Raw genomic sequence first — 16,798 nt, 5'->3', positions numbered from 1 at the left:
CTTCCCCCTCCCCCTCCCTCCCTTCCCCTCCCCCCCATCTTCTCTGGAATTTCATTGGCGACAATATCCTGGTGGCAAACTCCTTCAGGTTTTCTCTTCGCAAGAGCTTCGTTTCACTCACTCTTAAAGCTTTGTCAGCCGGTCTCTGAGTCTACGTTGACAGCTGCCTTCTCTTGACACTTTGGACGGATTATTTCACAACTGCCCTTGAGCTTTGGGGTTAATCGTTGCTCATTTAAAGCCCATCTGTCTTCTCTCTGGCCGATGTAAAGACCTACTCTACGTTTCGATGTTCTGTAGTTCAGCGAGGAGCTAAGTACCCTTTTCCATTTATTCCTCTTATCTGGGATTTGTTGGCTTTCACCACTCCGGACGGAGGATTTCTTCGGGGCGGGAAGAACCTCATCGAGGCTCATACGCAGTGACTCCTTCTGGAACGCAGATTAGATGTCGGGCTTTCCCGCTCCCCCTCCGTGCTTCTGAACCCTCCTTCGTGGTCCCTCTGGGGCATCGTCTGGGCGTCTTGTTCAGATCTACGTTTCAGTTCCTTGCCCCGTCTCGGGTGCTGTTCCACCCACTGACCAATCCTCCTATTTACTTTCCAATCTCGATGGTTTTATCATTATTTTTTTAAATTTCTCGCTACTTTTTCAGGTCTGTTTAGAAAATTTTCGTTTCTCTCTCTCCAAATCGCTCAGTCGTCTCTTCTATTTCTTTAAAAATGTAAATGTGTTTACTTTGCTTTCTGTATCTGTTTTTCCCACACTTGGAAGTCTTTTCAGGTTTGATTTTGTGTGTTCTGTTCCTTCCGGTTCTCTCCCCCGGTGCTTTATGCCGGTATGTGTTCCAGCCGTTCACCCATTTCTTTGCTTATTTTTTTTTTAATGTTTTATTTATTTCTAGGAGAGAGAGAGACAGCGTGAGCAGGGGAGGGTCAGAGAGAGAGGGAGTCACAGACTGAAACAGGCTCCAGGCTCTGAGCTGGCAGTCAGCACAGAGCCCGACGCGGGGCCCGAACCCACGAACCGCCAGATCATGACCTAAGCGAAAGTCGGACGCTTAACCGACTAAGCCACCCAGGCGCCCCCATTTGTTTGCTTATTACTATTATTATTTCTACTTTTTTCTCTGAGAGCTCGTACGTCTTGTTAGTGTCTCCGTGGGCATCCCTGTGACCTAAGGAAAAGCCTGTTCCCCCAGAGGAGATTCCGTTTTGCTCCTGATAGGTGGCGGTCGCACCGGCAGCTTGGAATCATTGTCAACTAAATTCTTGCCTAGCGGTTTCTTTCAAGATGTGCATGCGGTACGCGTTAGGGCGGCCAGCTCTTGTGAGGGCCATCTGGTAATTGTTAATCACCAGCAACTCAGGAAGGCTTTCCCCTCCTCCAGCCAGGGCCGTTTCCAGACCGACAGTTTTCCTGCGTTCCCGAGGGTGGGATGGACCTGCTTCCAGCCTCCATCTTAAATGACGATGTAAATCCTGGAGGCTCTTTCTACGCAAGAGGAGCGTCCTGTTAACCTTCGTATCTTGAGAAGAAGTCGGGACTTTCCTTCTGCTCCCAGTGGCCCACAAAGCTCTAGAAGGTGAAGGTCGAGTTCAGCCGGGTCATAGAATGATCGCGGGGCATCAGCCGGCTTCTGGGCTCCCTACCTGCCACGAAACTTGTGGTGCAGCCTCTGTTTACCTCTGAGCGCTCTCGCTCCTTTGCTGTTTCAGTGATGTTTGCTGTTTCCCTTTCCATCCGACACTCTGACTTGTTTTTAGCAGGAGGATCAGATATGTCATTACACCCTGAGCACCGCCTCGTCATTGTTTTCTATCACCAACAGCGAGAAGGACATGTTTCCACGCACGTTCGTGCATTTGATCCAATTATTTCCCGTAGTAAATTTCTAGTCTCTGCAGAGGCGGTGACGTTGAGGATGTGACCCGAGAAATACGCGGGAACTAGGCTGGCACTGCTTGGGGACTGTTGGGGACATGAGGGTTCTTGCTGCTCATCCATCCAGGTACTTTGCTTCTATTACTTCATTTAATCCTTTTGAAAATCCCGCGAGGCCTAGTAACACTCTACGGGGGGGACATTTCTATTAAACGAGTAGGAATAGAAACCCTGTTTGGGGAGAAAAATACTCCATTTTTTGGGGAAAAGTCTTTAAATGTAGGAGAACTTTTACAGAACTGGTAAGAGGCAACGCTTGTTACCCAGACAACATGAAGTCACCGTGTGAAACAAGCGCGTAGCACGAGGTTGGAAGAAGAGTGACGAAGCGCTGTCCTATCAGGCGTTAAAACAATGGCTGACAACCACCTAAGTGCCTTTCTCCTTTTACGCCTTCCTCGGGTCAGCAGAGAGGGTCCCCGAATTTGCATGGAGACGTCACTACAGAGGTCGGGCACCTGAACTTATTCTTTTTTTTAAAATTTTTAAAAAATGTTTTATTTATTTCTGGGAGAGAGAGAGAGAGAGAGGCAGTGTGAGCAGGGGAGGGGCAGAGAGAGAGGGAGACACAGAATCTGAAACAGGCTCCAGGCTCTGAGCTGTCAGCACAGAGCCCGACGTGGGGCTCAAACCCACGGACCATGAGATCATGACCTGAGCTGAAGTCGGACGCTTAACCGACTGAGCCACACAGGCGCCCCTCCTGAACTTATTCTTGAAGAAGGAATCAGAGCAGGGACAGGCAGGGACGGGCCACCACAATACAGGACAGGATGCAGCGGGTCCTCCTCAGGGCAGGGGATGCAGTTCCCTGGGGCCAAAAGCTCAGAGGAGGCAAGGGCGGGGCGCCGGGGAGCTCAGATTTGACCTTGACTCTGTCAGAGACAGATGCAGCAGAGATTCAACCCGCCTCCTGTAAACAAGCATTTGCATGTTTACAAAATCACGCTGGCAGGAGAAGCAGGGATATTGTGAATGAATAAATGAAGCTTCCTTTGAAAATGGTTTAATTAGAATATAACCCACACAACATACAATTTGCCCTTTTAAAGTGTACTTTTGGGGCACCTGGGTGGCTCAGTCCATTAAACATCTTGATTTCGGCTCAGGTCATGATCTCACAGTCTCATGAGTTCGAGCCCCATGTTGGGCTCTGTGCTGACAGTGCGGAGCCTGCTTGGGATTCTCTCTCTCCCCCTCTCTCTGCCCCTCCCCTGCTCATGCTGTCTCTCTCTCTCTCAAAATAAATAAATAAACTTAAAACAATTTTTTTAAGTTGTACTTTAAAAAATTGATTTAATGGTTATTTATTTTTGAGAGAGAGACAGAGGGTGAGCAGGGGAGGGGCAGAGAGAGGGGGAGAGAGAGAATCCCAAGCAGGCTCCGCACTGTCAGCACAGAGCCCAACATGGGGCTCGAACTCATGAGACTGTGAGATCATGACCTGAGCCGAAGTCAGATGCTCAACCAACTAAGCCACCCAGGCGCCCCTTAAATGTACTTTCAAGTGGTTTCTAGAATATTTGCCAAGTTGTGTGGCCATCGCCACTATCTGACTTTAGAGCATTTTCATCACCAGGAAAAGAAGGCAGCTCCTGTCCCTCCCTGACCACCCACTAACCTACCTCCTCTCTCTAAGATTTGACTATTCTGAACTTTTAACAAAAATGGAATCCTCTGGTTTGTGGCCTTCTGTGACAGGCTTTTTCCCACTTTTTAAGGGTCATCCATTTTAGCACGTGTCACTCAGCCCTGGTCCAGCTCCTGGTTGAGTCTCAAACCTGTGCGGTTGTCCAAGCAAGCGGGCTTGTTTTTAATAGGTCCGCCCCCCAGGCAGTGTCCCAAAGGGGAGGAGCTCAGTCAGCATCTAGATTCAGATCAATTGGAAGCCAGACCCTCGGGCAGCAGCTTTGAAAGCAGTTGCATGTATGCAGTCCCGTGGGATTGGGGGAGGGTGAGCCCCGCTGGCCGCCAGGGCCGGGCGATGTAGACGTGACCCCTGGAAGCGTCGGGGGAAATTGTGCTCCGTACAAGCTCCTTCCCGGGGGATCCCGGTGGGCTGGAGCGAGGCGAGGTTACCCCCCGGCCCACGTTCCCCGAAAGCACCTCCGCAGCCTCGAGATGCGTGGCCAACCCGGGGCCTGCCCCTAAGCCTGAAGCCCCGGGACTAGCGAGCAGGTGTCTTTCTCAGAAAGGCTGGGGGCTGGTGGTTTCAGTCTGGCCGCGGGGAGGTGCCCTGGGGGTAGTCACATGCAAGGACTGTCCCTCCAACTGTTACGTCCCAGGGGACCGAGGAGCACAAGCCCCCCGCCCCAGAGCCAGGCGATCAAAAGGTGTCCCCTGGGTGGATCGAAGCTGCAGAAACTGGGTCACCAGATGTAAAAACCAGCACATCAGATTGGGCAGAAGCTTCCCTCTGGGAGACAGTGGTGCCCTGGGGCCCAGCAGAGGGGGACACAGGGGTGACATCCCCTGGCTGGAGCCTGGCAGACAGGGACACAGGGGTGGCACCTGCCGAAAACATAAAAAGGAGAAGAAAATTAAAGAAGGANTCAGAGTCTGTCACTCCCTCTCTCTCCGACCCTCCCCTGCTCAGGCTGTCTCTCTCTCTCCTAGAAATAAAACATTTAAAAAAAAAATAAAAAAATAAAATTTAAAAAATGAGTGTCTTTTGCATAAAGTCTGGGCCCTGGGGCGGTGAGCGTGCGCCAGCCTGCTCGCGGATGGTCCTGGGCTGGCCTCGGCCCCAGGGTCCAGCGGGTACGAACCCCAGGGCTCTTCAAAGCGAGATGTTTTGGGGGCTCATCTATCAGAAGCCTTAAAGTTAGGGTGCCCGCTATGGGGGGCATACGCTCTTCGCCCTCAGGGGAAAGCTCCGAGTTTGGGCCCCGTCCTGACTGTGGGCCGCCTCCTCACGAGTGGCTTCGTGATACAGCGTCTCAGACCTTCCCATCACCCCCCACCCTCTCTCATTTGTCTGATGTAAAGGGGGGTCTCCGCAGGTGTTTTAGGTTTTTGTTTTTGTTTTCATGGAGTAAATTGTTCCACAGGTGGCAGTAGATTTCACGTGTCTGTTGGGGGAAGTGAGTTCAGGATCCTCCGAGTCGCCATCTTGAAGCAGCGCCTCCTCACTGTGGCTTTGGTTTGCGTTTCCTCGATGGCTAATGATGTTGAATATCTTTTCAGGTGCTTCTTGTGTAACTTCTCGGGGAAGATATCTCTTCAGATCCTTTGTCCATTTAAACAATTGAAATTATTTGTCTTTCTATTATTGAGTTGTACGAGTTCTTTATACGTGCTTGCTGCAAGTCCCTCATCATACGTATGAGTTGCAAATACCTTCTCCAATTCTCTGGGTTGTCTTTTCACTTCCTTGATGGTGTCTTTTGAGGCACAAATTTTGTAATTCTGAGGAAGCCCGTTTTCTACCTTTTCTTTTGTCACTTTTGCTTTTGGTGTCATATCTAAGAAGTGTTTTCCTAACCCAGGGTCATGAGGATCTGTGTTTCCTTCTAAGAAGTTTTTTAGTTGCAGCTTATAAATGGGTCTATGATTCATTGTGAGTTAATTTTTGTGTGTGTTGTAAGGGGCCCAGCTTCATTCTTTTGCATGTGGACATCCAGATGTCCCAGAGCCATTTGTTAAAAATATTCCTTTAAAATTTTTCAAAAGTATTTTTTTTTGAGAGAGAGAGAGAGTTGGAGGGGTAGAAGGAGAAAGAGAAAGAGAGAGAGAGAATCCTAAGCAGACTCTGTGTTATCAGTGAAGAGCCCACAATGGGGCTCAATCCCACAAACCCATGGAATGATGACCTGAGCTGAGATCGAGTCAGATGCTTAACCGACTGAGCCACCCATATGCCCCCATTTGTTAAAAATACCCTTTTAAAGTACCCTTTCTAGACCCCTAGGCATTTGTGATATTCCAGGGTAGGAGGGATACTCTGAACGGGGGTGTAACCGGCAAGAGTGGCGTGTTGGGGTACTTGGAAAGGTAGAGACACAGGTGACTGAGTCCTGGGGACAGGAGGACTTGAGAAGGACCCCTAGGCTTTTGGTTCCTGCCCTTCCTGTCCATATCGGGAGGTGCGTGGCCTTGGCATCCCACGTGACCATCCCAGAGCCGCTCTGCCGAGCCCAGTTGTTCATCCTTGTGACCCACAGATCAAAGCCTGTTGCTGCATGGTCAGCCCAACCACGGGAAGCAAGTCTCAGATCTTGAGGACGGTTGGGTTATAGTTTGTGGTCTCCTAAGACTGGAACCGCTATGGTGTCTCAGTTTAAAGAGAAAATGAAACGGCTCATACTGAAGTGGAAGGCGGTCAGCAAACTTCAGAAGCGTGCAGCTTATGCCAGCAATCAGGGACCCACAGACAAGATGAGTGACCCTAATTGAACAACGGACCCTTCTAGCCCCTGGGGATGAGTTTAGTCTCCAGAGTGATCTTGCTTATAGGACACAGTGACCCAGAACTCTGCCAATTCATCCCTGAGTTTACCTTCCGGGGTCATGGAGTATTTCCATATTGAGGGTTGGCTGCATAACCCTTGAAGTGACACAGCTGATCTTCGCGTCGGGAAAAATACCACCAAGAGCTTCCTGCTAGTCTACCTCATTCCCGACTCGGGCACCAGTGGGCTAATTAACAAAGAGATTGTAGGCCAGCTAACGACGGGCACACTACCCACAGCGCCGCTGCTGGCTGCTGCCGTCTGTGATGGGAGCAAGGAGCAATGTGTCTGGTGATGTCTCTGCCAGCCCCTGACCTCAGTGACAAGTCCTCTGCTTCAAGGGGAGCCCCACCTTGCGAGCAGGAACAAAAGAACTCTGTTCTGTGTGCTGGAAGGGCGCCGTCCTGAGCAAACGTCCACGGGGAGCCCACAGAGACTCCTTTGATGAGAAACCACTCCGCCCAGGACATCCTTGCCCAAGAGTGACCGGGCGCCCCTGGGAGCCAAGGAAAGATACTCTGTTCTTGCGGGCGATCTTCTAACATGTGATCATTTCCGAGAAGACAGTAGCCCTTTAGATCTTTAAACAGAACCATCCGCGGCGTTCAAAAGTATGGAGCTGAAAGTGATTAGGGAGGCTGTTCAGTGGACCCCCTTGGCTTACAAAGGGGAAAACGGAGTCCAAACAATGAAGCGACAAGTCCAGAGTAATACGCTCTACCCACTCCCTCCCACAGTGCATTTCTGTTCAAGGAACCATTCAGCTCACAGCTGTGCAGATGAAACAGAACGAACAAAACCTTGAAATAGTCCCAGAGTGCAGATGAGTGCTGGATCCCTGTTGGTACCCAGGAGATAGAAGGTCTGCCAAACTTATGCACGGCCTCTTGTTTGGGAACTTTCAGGGGCCGTGTCATTTTTGATTTTTTTGTTGTTGCTGGTTTGTTTACACGTCGGACAGGTAACTCTCCCTTCGATGTCACCTTCTGTTTGTGGTAGCACATTTCCGTTCTTCCCTGCAGTAGCCGTCCAGGGAGCCAGCTGCCCCCACAGCCATGTCAGAGAGAAACACGTCAAGTTCATACAACTGTCGGGGAGCTGGGCAGTTGCCCGGGTGGATGCAAATTGTCAGAGTCTCCAGCTAGTTGAGAGCCTGGCTCCGTGGCAGAGGGAAGGGACTCATCGCCTGCCTCCTACATCTGAGACAGGTCTGGTTGGAGGCGGCGGGGTTTCGAGGGAAAGGACTCATCTGTACTGCCTTGTGCATGGGCGGCAGGGGTGTCCATGAGCTACCTGGGCACAGTGAGATCACTGTCGCTGCTTCAAGAAGCAGCTGAACCCCTGACGTGCAGACAGCAGAGGAGGCAAGCGGTTCATCTGGCTGGTTTGGGATAAGGTCTCTTACAGCCAACCTTGAAACCCCAAAAGAAAGCTTCCCTCTTCTGAACATGACATTAACCATTTCCAGGAAATCTGGGCCAAAAAAGAAAAATCTCCACTTCCTACGATTCTTCTGCCAACAACGGCATCCATTGGCTTTACTTGCTGAGCAGTTTCTAAATGATGGTTTGGGCAGGGAGCTTTATAAAGAGGATGGAAAGGGAAAAAGAAATGAATAGGAAGCGCACTGTCTTAAGTTGACTCATGGGACACTTGAAATAAATGTCAGATGGCATTTTGCTTCTGGTCTGATTGTAAAGGTCATACATGCTTGTAGGAAATATGGAAAATACAGGGAGCTGGGAAATAAGAAAATAAGAACATGTAATTCCCTTACCCCCCACAAACACGCTCTGCCAGTTCATAAGATCAGTACCCTGTCTACTGACTGGTACTCCTCAGTCCTCGGACTAGAGCCCCGTGCATAGCTAGTGCTTAATAAACATTTGTTGAATGAATGAGTGTTACTATTTTGATGTACTTATTTCCAGTCCTTTCCCTGTGCCTATTTTACATGATTATAGTGAGACTCCATTCATAACACCTTTTTTTTTTTTTTACCATAATATAAGTGTGTGTATGTCACTAAAAAGCTTTTTATAAACATTATTTTTTTCTTCTTTTATTCCCCAAATTCTTATTTAAATTCTAGTTAGTTACTATATAGTGCTACATTGGTTTCAGGAGTAGGATTCAGTGATTCATCACTTACGTTTAACACCCAGTGCTCATCCCAACAGGTGCCCTCCTTAATGCCCACCGCCACGTAGCCCACCCCCCACCCACCTTCCCTCCAGCAACCCTCAGATTGTTCTCTATCATTAAGAGTCTCTTAGGGTCTACCTCCCTCTCTCTTTTATTTCCCCTTCCCCATGTTCATCTGTTTTGTTACTTAAATTCCACATATGAATGAAATCATGTTATTTGTTTGCCTTTCTCTGACTGACTTATTTTGCTCAGCATAATACTCTCTGGCTCCATCCATGTTGTTGCAAATGGCACGATTTCATTCTTTTTGATGGCTGAGTAATATTCCGTTGGATACATATATACCACATCTTCTTTATCCATTCACCAGTCAATGGGCACTTGGGCTCTTTCCATAGTTTGGCTATCGTTGATAACGCTGCTATAAACACTAGGGTGCATGGACCCCTTTGAATCAGTACTTTTCTATTCTTTGGGTAAATACCTAGTAGTGCAATTGCTGGGTCATAGGGTAGTTCTATTTTTTAATTTTTCACAGAACCTCCATACAGTTTTCCAGAGTGGCTGCACCAGTATCATTCCCACTGGCAGTGCAAAAGAGAGCCTCTTTCTCCGCATCCTTGCCAACATTGGTTGTTACCTGTGTTGTTGATTTCAGCCATTCTGACAGGTGTGAGGTGATATCTCATCGTGGTTTTAATTTGTATTTCCCTGATGATGAGTGACGTTGAACATCTCTTTGTGTGTCTGTTGCCCATCTGAATGTCTTCTTTGGAAAAATGTCTATTCATATTTTCTGCCCATTTCTTCACTGGGTTAATTGTTTTTTGGGTGTTGAGTTTGATAAGGTCTTTCTAGATTCTGGATCCTAACGCTCTATCAGATATTTTATTTGCAAATATCCTCTCCCATTGCGTAGGCTGCCTTTTAGTTTCCCTTTGTTGTGCAGAAGCTTTTTATCTTGATGAAGTGGCCATAGTTCATGTTTGCTTTTGCTTTCCTTGCCTCTGGAGACGTGTCTAGGAGAAGTTGCTGCAGCTGCGGTCAAAGAGGTTGTTGCCTGTTTTCTCCCTTAGGATTGTCATTGTTTACTGTGTCACATTTAGGTCTTTCATCTATTTTGAGTTTATTTTTATGTATGGTGTAAGCAAGTGGTTCAGGTTCATTCTTCTGCGTGTCGTTATCCAGTTTTCCCAGCACCATTTGTTGAAAAAACTCTTTTTTCCACTGGACACTCTTTCCTGCTTTGTCAAAGATTAATTGACCATATAGCTGTAGATCCAGTTCTGAGTTCTCTACTCTATTTCCTTGATCTGAGTGTCTGTTTTCGTGCCGGTACCATACTGTCTTGATGATTACAGTTTTGTAATACTGCTTGAAGTCCGGAATTGTGATGCCTTCAGCTTTGGTTTTCTTTCTCAGGATTGCTTTGGCTATTTGGGGTCTTTTGTGGTTCTGTACAAATTGTAGGTTTGTTCTAACTCTGTAAAAAATGCTATTGGTATTTTGATAGGGATTGCATTAAATATGTAGATTGCTTTGGGTAGTATAGACATTTTAATGATGCTTGTTATTCCAAGCTAGACAAACATTATTTTAAAAAATCATTAGGATTTATGCTTGTATACACCTCACTTACTTATTTATCTGCATTTTATTAGAAATATGGGGGAAATCTGCATTTCAAATGTACTTTGCAAATAAGGCTTCACTTTGGACAAGTAGACACACTGGCTGTTTCTCTAGGCCTCTCCACGCTCAATGAACCCAAAAGAGCTACTGAACTCACATTTTATTGTTTATTTCCATACTCTCACTGGAGAGCGTGGAGAAGTGGCGATGATGTAGGAAGGGGGTCTTGATATTAGAATTAGGACAAAGCCTCAGGGGGTATTGTAATTAAGAAATATTGTTGTGAACATTATATTGCATGAAGTAATTAATTCAAAGAACAAATCATTATGCTAAGTCCTAGGAATATAGAGTCTCAAAATTTCAAACGCACTACGCCAACTTCCATAGATGTGGTGCTCTGTCTCCTTTGGAAAACTCTCAGGGGAGCCTCATAACAGAAGACAAGTTTTGTTTGGGTTATAATAGCACCACCTACTGCTGAAACAGAGTGAATGCTACGAAGATGAGGCCTGGCCTTGAGCACCGATATATACAGGAAATAACAGGGAACTGATACGCGGTGCCTTGCAGCATCCCCTTGGGTCAGAACTGAATGCAATTTTAAACACAAAAAAGGCTGGGAGTGGACTTATGGCTCCAGATGGCTACAGAGCACGTTTTACTAATTTCCCCACCTCTTGGAAAGGTCTACCAAAATTTTAAAGAATATATATACAAACAGGGAGAGATGCATGTCAGAACAGGAAGCCATGGAAAGGGGGTAACCGTGTTCTGGAGCCCATGAGAACTATCTGCGTGAATAAGGCAGGTGACATTGGATTGAGGAAGGGCTAATTAGCCCGCCACTGACCACATGGAGGAAAACGCCTGGAAAGTAAGTGAGGCAGACCCCAGAACCCGCCAACTCGTAGTGCCAAGGGCTGGAGGGGAGGCCAGGTTGCTGGGTATGAAGTGAGAGGCAATGATAGATGTTCCCTCCACTCTGGGAAATGTGCCAGATGCCGGAAGTCCACACACACTGGACTCATGACATTAGCCAGGCGCTGACAAGGCTGGCTTCGGAGAAAGGCAGGCGCATCAGTTAGAAGAGGGTGGCAGGTACCCCATCACAGATCTCTGCCCTGGAACCCTGCATCCCAGGGGGCATTTGAAGCAACTATGGTTTCTAGATCAAAAAATGAATACCCAAAGATTCTACAGTCAGCAATTCTACACTCAGCAAGTCATTTAAGTGTGATGACCACAAAATAACATTCTCAGACATGCAACTATTCAGAGAGCTTTCCATCTGCATAACTTTCTTGAGAGAAAACACACACACACATAGACACACGTACACACTCAAGGATTATGGCAGTGAGTAATGAAACCAACATAATTCAAGAATTAAGTCAAGATCATTGTGGGTAACAAAGTTATATAAAAACAGTTCTAGGAAGAGAAGTAAAATAATTAATACTATTATCCTCATTATCAACCTCTATCCCTCTGTCCCTCTAGCCTCTGTCCCTAAAATTCCGGACACATATGTTTTCTGTTTCATTATTCACCCTGGCGGAGAAATGAGTCCAAGTATACCATTTAACATATTGCTTCTAAACTCAGCACAAAGGGAGAGTCTCCAAATTATTAGCATAAGAAAGGAGCATGGAAAATGTGATCAATATGACATGATAGAAGAATAAGAGAGCCGTAACCAGATATAACTTGAGAATGTTGATTTTAAAAGCCCTCAATTAAATCTTCAGAGATGGAAATCGGCAATATAATAAAATCATAATACTCTCAAGAATGCACGGATGGTTCAATATTTAAAAACCTTTCCTTATAACATTCATTCTACAGGAGCTGACCCTAACTCTTTTCTGAAATATCCCTCTTGAGCTTCCCATTGGGGTCTCTCTTGAGTTCTTTTCTCCACCTCATTTGCCGTTCTTTGTAATGATCTGTCACTCTTGTTTGCTCATTTCCTGTTGTTCTTCCTTCACGAGAGCAGCCCTGCTCTGGGGTCAATGTCCTGTCTGGCTTGTTCACACCTGTTTCCCCAACACTTCACAAAGAATCGGACATGTAATGGCTGACGTGGTTATTTGACATCTGTTGCCTTCGTTGAGTATCTATGCAGTATACCTAGTCATTCCATTTTTATGAAACAAGTGACTATCTGTGGATGAATGGGTGGCAGTGATTCTATATTTCTGCCTTCATAGGCCCTATAATCTCCTGGGGGAGATGGACAACCCCCCAAGTCCGTCCACAGTCAGTGTCAAAGCCTTGGTGTTCTGTGCACGTTTTCCTGTTCTGACGAACTTGCTGAATAAAAGGTGGGAACTGTTTTGCAGGAAGCTTCCACAACTTCTCAAGAAAAGTCTGGAAAAGTAGAACCGCAAAGTAGTAGCTTCCTGCTTCCCAAAGCCTGTCACCAAAGGACACGCAGCAACTCAACCAGTAAGTGCGTCATCGAACTGTCCTCAGGAACAGAGCCTCGCTGGCGCTGAGGAGCAGGCATATCAGGGACGTGGGGAGATCTGGAGAAGGGTGGGTCTTGGCTAGTCAAGTTGGGTCAAACACAGCTGCGGTCTTCCTGCCTCTCTGCGACTGCCTGTCATTGCGCGTGTGCATCCTGGCCAGCCAGGGGTGGGGGTGGGGGTGGGGAGCCTCTCTATGGTTTTGGCAGCTCTGCCTCTAGCTGGGCCCCGGCGCCATGTTGGGAAGACCCAGCATAAGGGATAAAAGACAAAGGCTTTCCTCCTATCTGTCTTCTGATGTGCCCCTCGATTTTAGGAAGGCCCCTTGCTCTCCCAGGGTCTCTATCACCTCCTCTGCACCAGGATGGGGGTGGGGGCTGGAGGCCGTCGTGATTCCTGGTGGCTACAAATCGAATAGCCACAATCCAAAGTCAGGACATCTGAAGAATGCAAAAAAGCCTGAAGAAACTGAAACCACACCAAACGCTGACATAAGAAATAATCTAGGTTAACATTTTCATTATTTCCCTTTTAGGCCTGCACATGCCTATAGACTATGTATGCCTGTGCTCAGGACAGCACGGCTTGACTTCGTGTCCTTGGAAATTCTTTCCTACACACCACGTTCAGCGGGTGCCTCATTGTACGGATGTACCTGATCTAGTTAACGAACGCGCTACTATTAGCTAAGTTATTCTCAGTTTTCCACTAAGCACTGGGGAGCTTGCACAAGAAACTCGTTTGCGTTTGTGATGATTTTCCAAGGGAACTACCAAGGGCAGTGGATGCGCGCAGGGTTAGGAGCTCACACCTGCTCCCAGAATTCATTATTGATGTGACCTTGGGCAAGTCCCTTAAACTCTGTCTCATATAACTCTGCCGTAGGGTGCGCCATCCAAAACACTGTTCCCCAAGCTCAGTTCCTATTTTTGGACTGCTAGTGACTTTTTTAAAAAAATCATACATTTTTGCTTATTTCCCCCTTTAGAATGATTTCTTAGAAATGGAGTTTCAGAAGGAAAACACACCTTAGATTTTGATCTCTGCTGCCAAATTTAAGTAGCTGATACTCCAAGGATGTGTTTGAACATCTGTCTCTTCAATCATAGCCCACACTGTGTTAAAATTCAAAAATATATATTTGCTGCAGATTTCTTTTCCTTCTTCCTCTGCTTTTTTCCTGGCCCACTTTGCACGCAGGAACGGCAACCCAATTTGTGGGGATCAGTGTAAGATGGAAATGTGGGCCCGTCCAATATTGTTGAGAATTTCAAAATGGATGCATCAGAAAGCAAGCCAAGGCCGCTCTATGGTTGGGGTTCTGTGTGGCTGACTTCACAGGCCACATGCCCATGAACCCAGCCCTGCCTGCTCCCTGGCCGCTGACCCCGAGGTTGGGGGGGAGCCCCGTCCCCGAGGAGCGCCACCGGGGGACTGGAGGGGGAGGAGAATCTCAGTAGTGTTTCCTGCCCGCTCTCACTGCCTCAGTTGCGCCTGACCTGCCCGGCGCTCTGGCCCCGAGCGCAGGCGGGAGGAGTTCCTCCACACATGACTCGAAGCGTCTCTTTATTCATTTGCTTTTTGGGAGTCCACCTGTTTGTTTTAATTGGTGTGATCAGTAATATCATTAGTTTATAAGAAGACTCTGAGGGGCGCCTGGGCGGCTCAGTTGGTTAAGTGTCTGACTTAATGTCAGATCTTGATCTCATGGTTTGTGAGTTTGAGACCCATGTCAGGCTCTGTGCTGACAGCTCGGAGCCCGGAGCCCGGAGCCCGGAGCCCGGAGCCTGCAGCCTGCTTTGGATTCTGAGTCTCCCTCTCTTTCTGCGCCTCACTCATGCTCTCTCTCTGTCTCAAAAAAAATAAATAAGCAATAAAAAAACTTTAAAGAAGCCTCCAAGTTACAGTAATAGTTGGCTATCCTATCTGTTGGATAGACTTTCTTCAGTTTATTCTTTTATCTTCTAAGTTTTTTAACATAAAGATAAGAACACCTTTATATAATCACATCTATAGGTTTTTTTCCCTTCCTAATCATGTTAAAATTTCTTCCACTATTAAATATTAGGCTGTATTTCCTTCTCATTTTTAAACGATTTGCCTTTTTTTAAATAAGCCTACTATACCTGTGATTAATGTTTGTTGTTTGCTTTGAAGCAAGAATCTAGGTAAAAGCTTTTTTCTCTTTTCTCTTTCTTTTGAGAGAGTGCACACGCGCCAGAGGGGGAGGGGCAGAGAGAAGGTGGGAGAGGGAGAATGCCAATCGGGCTCCGTGCCGTCAGCGCACAGCCCCACATGGGGCTCGATCCCACAACCCTGGGATCGTGACCCGAGCTGAAATCAAGAGTCAGACACTTAACCCGCGGAGCTACCCAGGCGCCCCGAGATAAACACTATTTTAAGTGGTCACTTAATTCCAGCACCGCTTATGGGTAATCAGTTTCTGCCCGACTTTCACTGTTTGTTTGTTTTGTTTTATGACGCACAGTAAGATCTCGAGAGCAAACGGGGCAATCTTTTTAGAGAGATGCTCAGCGATTGGTGTTAGTTTAACAGATAATATTTGCTTTCACCTACCTGCTTTCTACACTTTGTTATTTGGTCACTTTCGCTTGCTTTTTCCTGCCTCTTGCTGGGTGTGCGTGTGTTGGAGTCTTGCAGGGATTTGGAGGATTTCGTGCAATTTTCAGCTCCACTTCTGGTTTCCTCTACACGAAATCAAGTAGCTGATCGGTTGGGTGTCATTCATTAATGAATGCTAGACACTGCATTTTCCAGGTTGCCCACTCCTTCGAGAAATGGAGTTACTCATCTCCGCTGATTTTTCCATTCCATAATTCAACTTAACCGGAAGTTACAAACTTGTATTATTTATTATACAATCACCACAGTGTGTAGTTTCCCTTTCAAAAGTTATTTTGGCTTTTGCATCAGATTTCATAACCACATTTTCAACGACCTCAATCAATTGCTGTGTATTTGACTGTGTTCAGCTCAGCTCCCCCCTGGACACCCCCCACCCCCCGCCGCTGACTTGAGATGATGACCTTCATCCATGGCCTTGTGGCTGGAGCACACCCACTAGTCATTTCCAGACCCGCCAGGTGCTTCGGGGAGCCCGCTCTGTCCTGACCCCGGGGCCTGTGTCCACAGAAGGGCCTTGGGGCTGCCCTGTGCTGGGGCAGGGGTGGGGCTGGAGAGGCCTGGGCTGCTCCCACCCAAGGCTTTGGGGTGGCCTGGAGGGTGTTCTCAGCTGACCTCTGTGCTTTGAGAGCGCAGACGATTTCTTCCTCCCCTCCCCCCGTGTAGGTGTTAATCCCTACTGCACAGCAGAAGTCGACTTTCGGATGACCAAGAACTCTTGCGCGGACAGGCAGCCCTACGCCCTGTGCGGCAGCAGGAAGTCCCTCTCGCAGCAGCTGGACTGCCCAGCAGCGAAGTCTGCGGTAAGGACGAAGGGACGGAGCTGGGGCAGGGGAGCCGGGGTGGGGGGGGCCTGGACCACGGTATCACCGAGGACGCACCACCCGGGGCTCAAGGTCAGACCTTCAGGTAGCCAATTCCTGTGCTCTTAGCCCCATTTCTCAGCGAGGAAACCGCGGCTGGGGCCTCGGCCAGGAGCTGCCTGAGATCACGCATCTCTACAGAGAAGGGCCCAGGCGGGACTCCAGCCACACCCGTGGGCCCCACATTGCCTGTCCCCACCACGGGCACCTGTGAGCGGGCCAGAGCCGGGCGTGTCCATCCCCTCCCGCTGTCTCCCGAGCCCCTGGGCCCGCGTGGCAGGGACTCACGCTGCCCCCACGACCACCGGCACCTCTCTAGTGCCGGTCAGTCCAGCTGCTGGTCAGTCCAGCTGCTGACCTCTAGGTCTGAATGGTGGCACCTCCCCCGCCATTCAGACGCCTGCTAACACTGCGAGTGCTGGGAGCGCCCGACCCGCCAGCCTCACGCTCTTCCTCTTTCAGCCTCCCCCCTGCAGAGCAGAGCATTCCCAGGGGGTGCTCCATAGACAAGTGATGTTTGAGTCTCCCTGCACGGTACCCCGTAGATGCCCGTGAGTTTCATTTCCAGCTCCCCTTCCCTTCCTGGAATTACTGTCTTTCATTTGCAAACTGGGAGCCTCAGTGTCCCAGCGTTAGATGAAAGATGA

At 48.2% G+C, this 16,798-nt stretch overlaps 1 protein-coding gene across 1 annotated transcript in view; it reads left to right on the top strand.

Moving 5' to 3' along the window:
• Positions 1-16,798, top strand: part of IL16 (interleukin 16) — a 70,637-nt gene that overhangs the window by 20,345 nt on the left and 33,494 nt on the right. Inside the window, 2 exon segments of the mRNA XM_077774294.1 lie at positions 12,520-12,625; positions 15,955-16,091. Of these exon segments, the coding sequence (XP_077630420.1) occupies positions 12,520-12,625; positions 15,955-16,091 (243 nt within the window).

Source organism: Crocuta crocuta, unplaced genomic scaffold (genome assembly GCF_008692635.1).
Source record: "Crocuta crocuta isolate KB4526 unplaced genomic scaffold, BGI_CrCroc_1.0 scaffold7, whole genome shotgun sequence".
NCBI lineage: Eukaryota > Metazoa > Chordata > Mammalia > Carnivora > Hyaenidae > Crocuta > Crocuta crocuta.
This window is presented reverse-complemented; position numbering and strand designations above follow the sequence as displayed.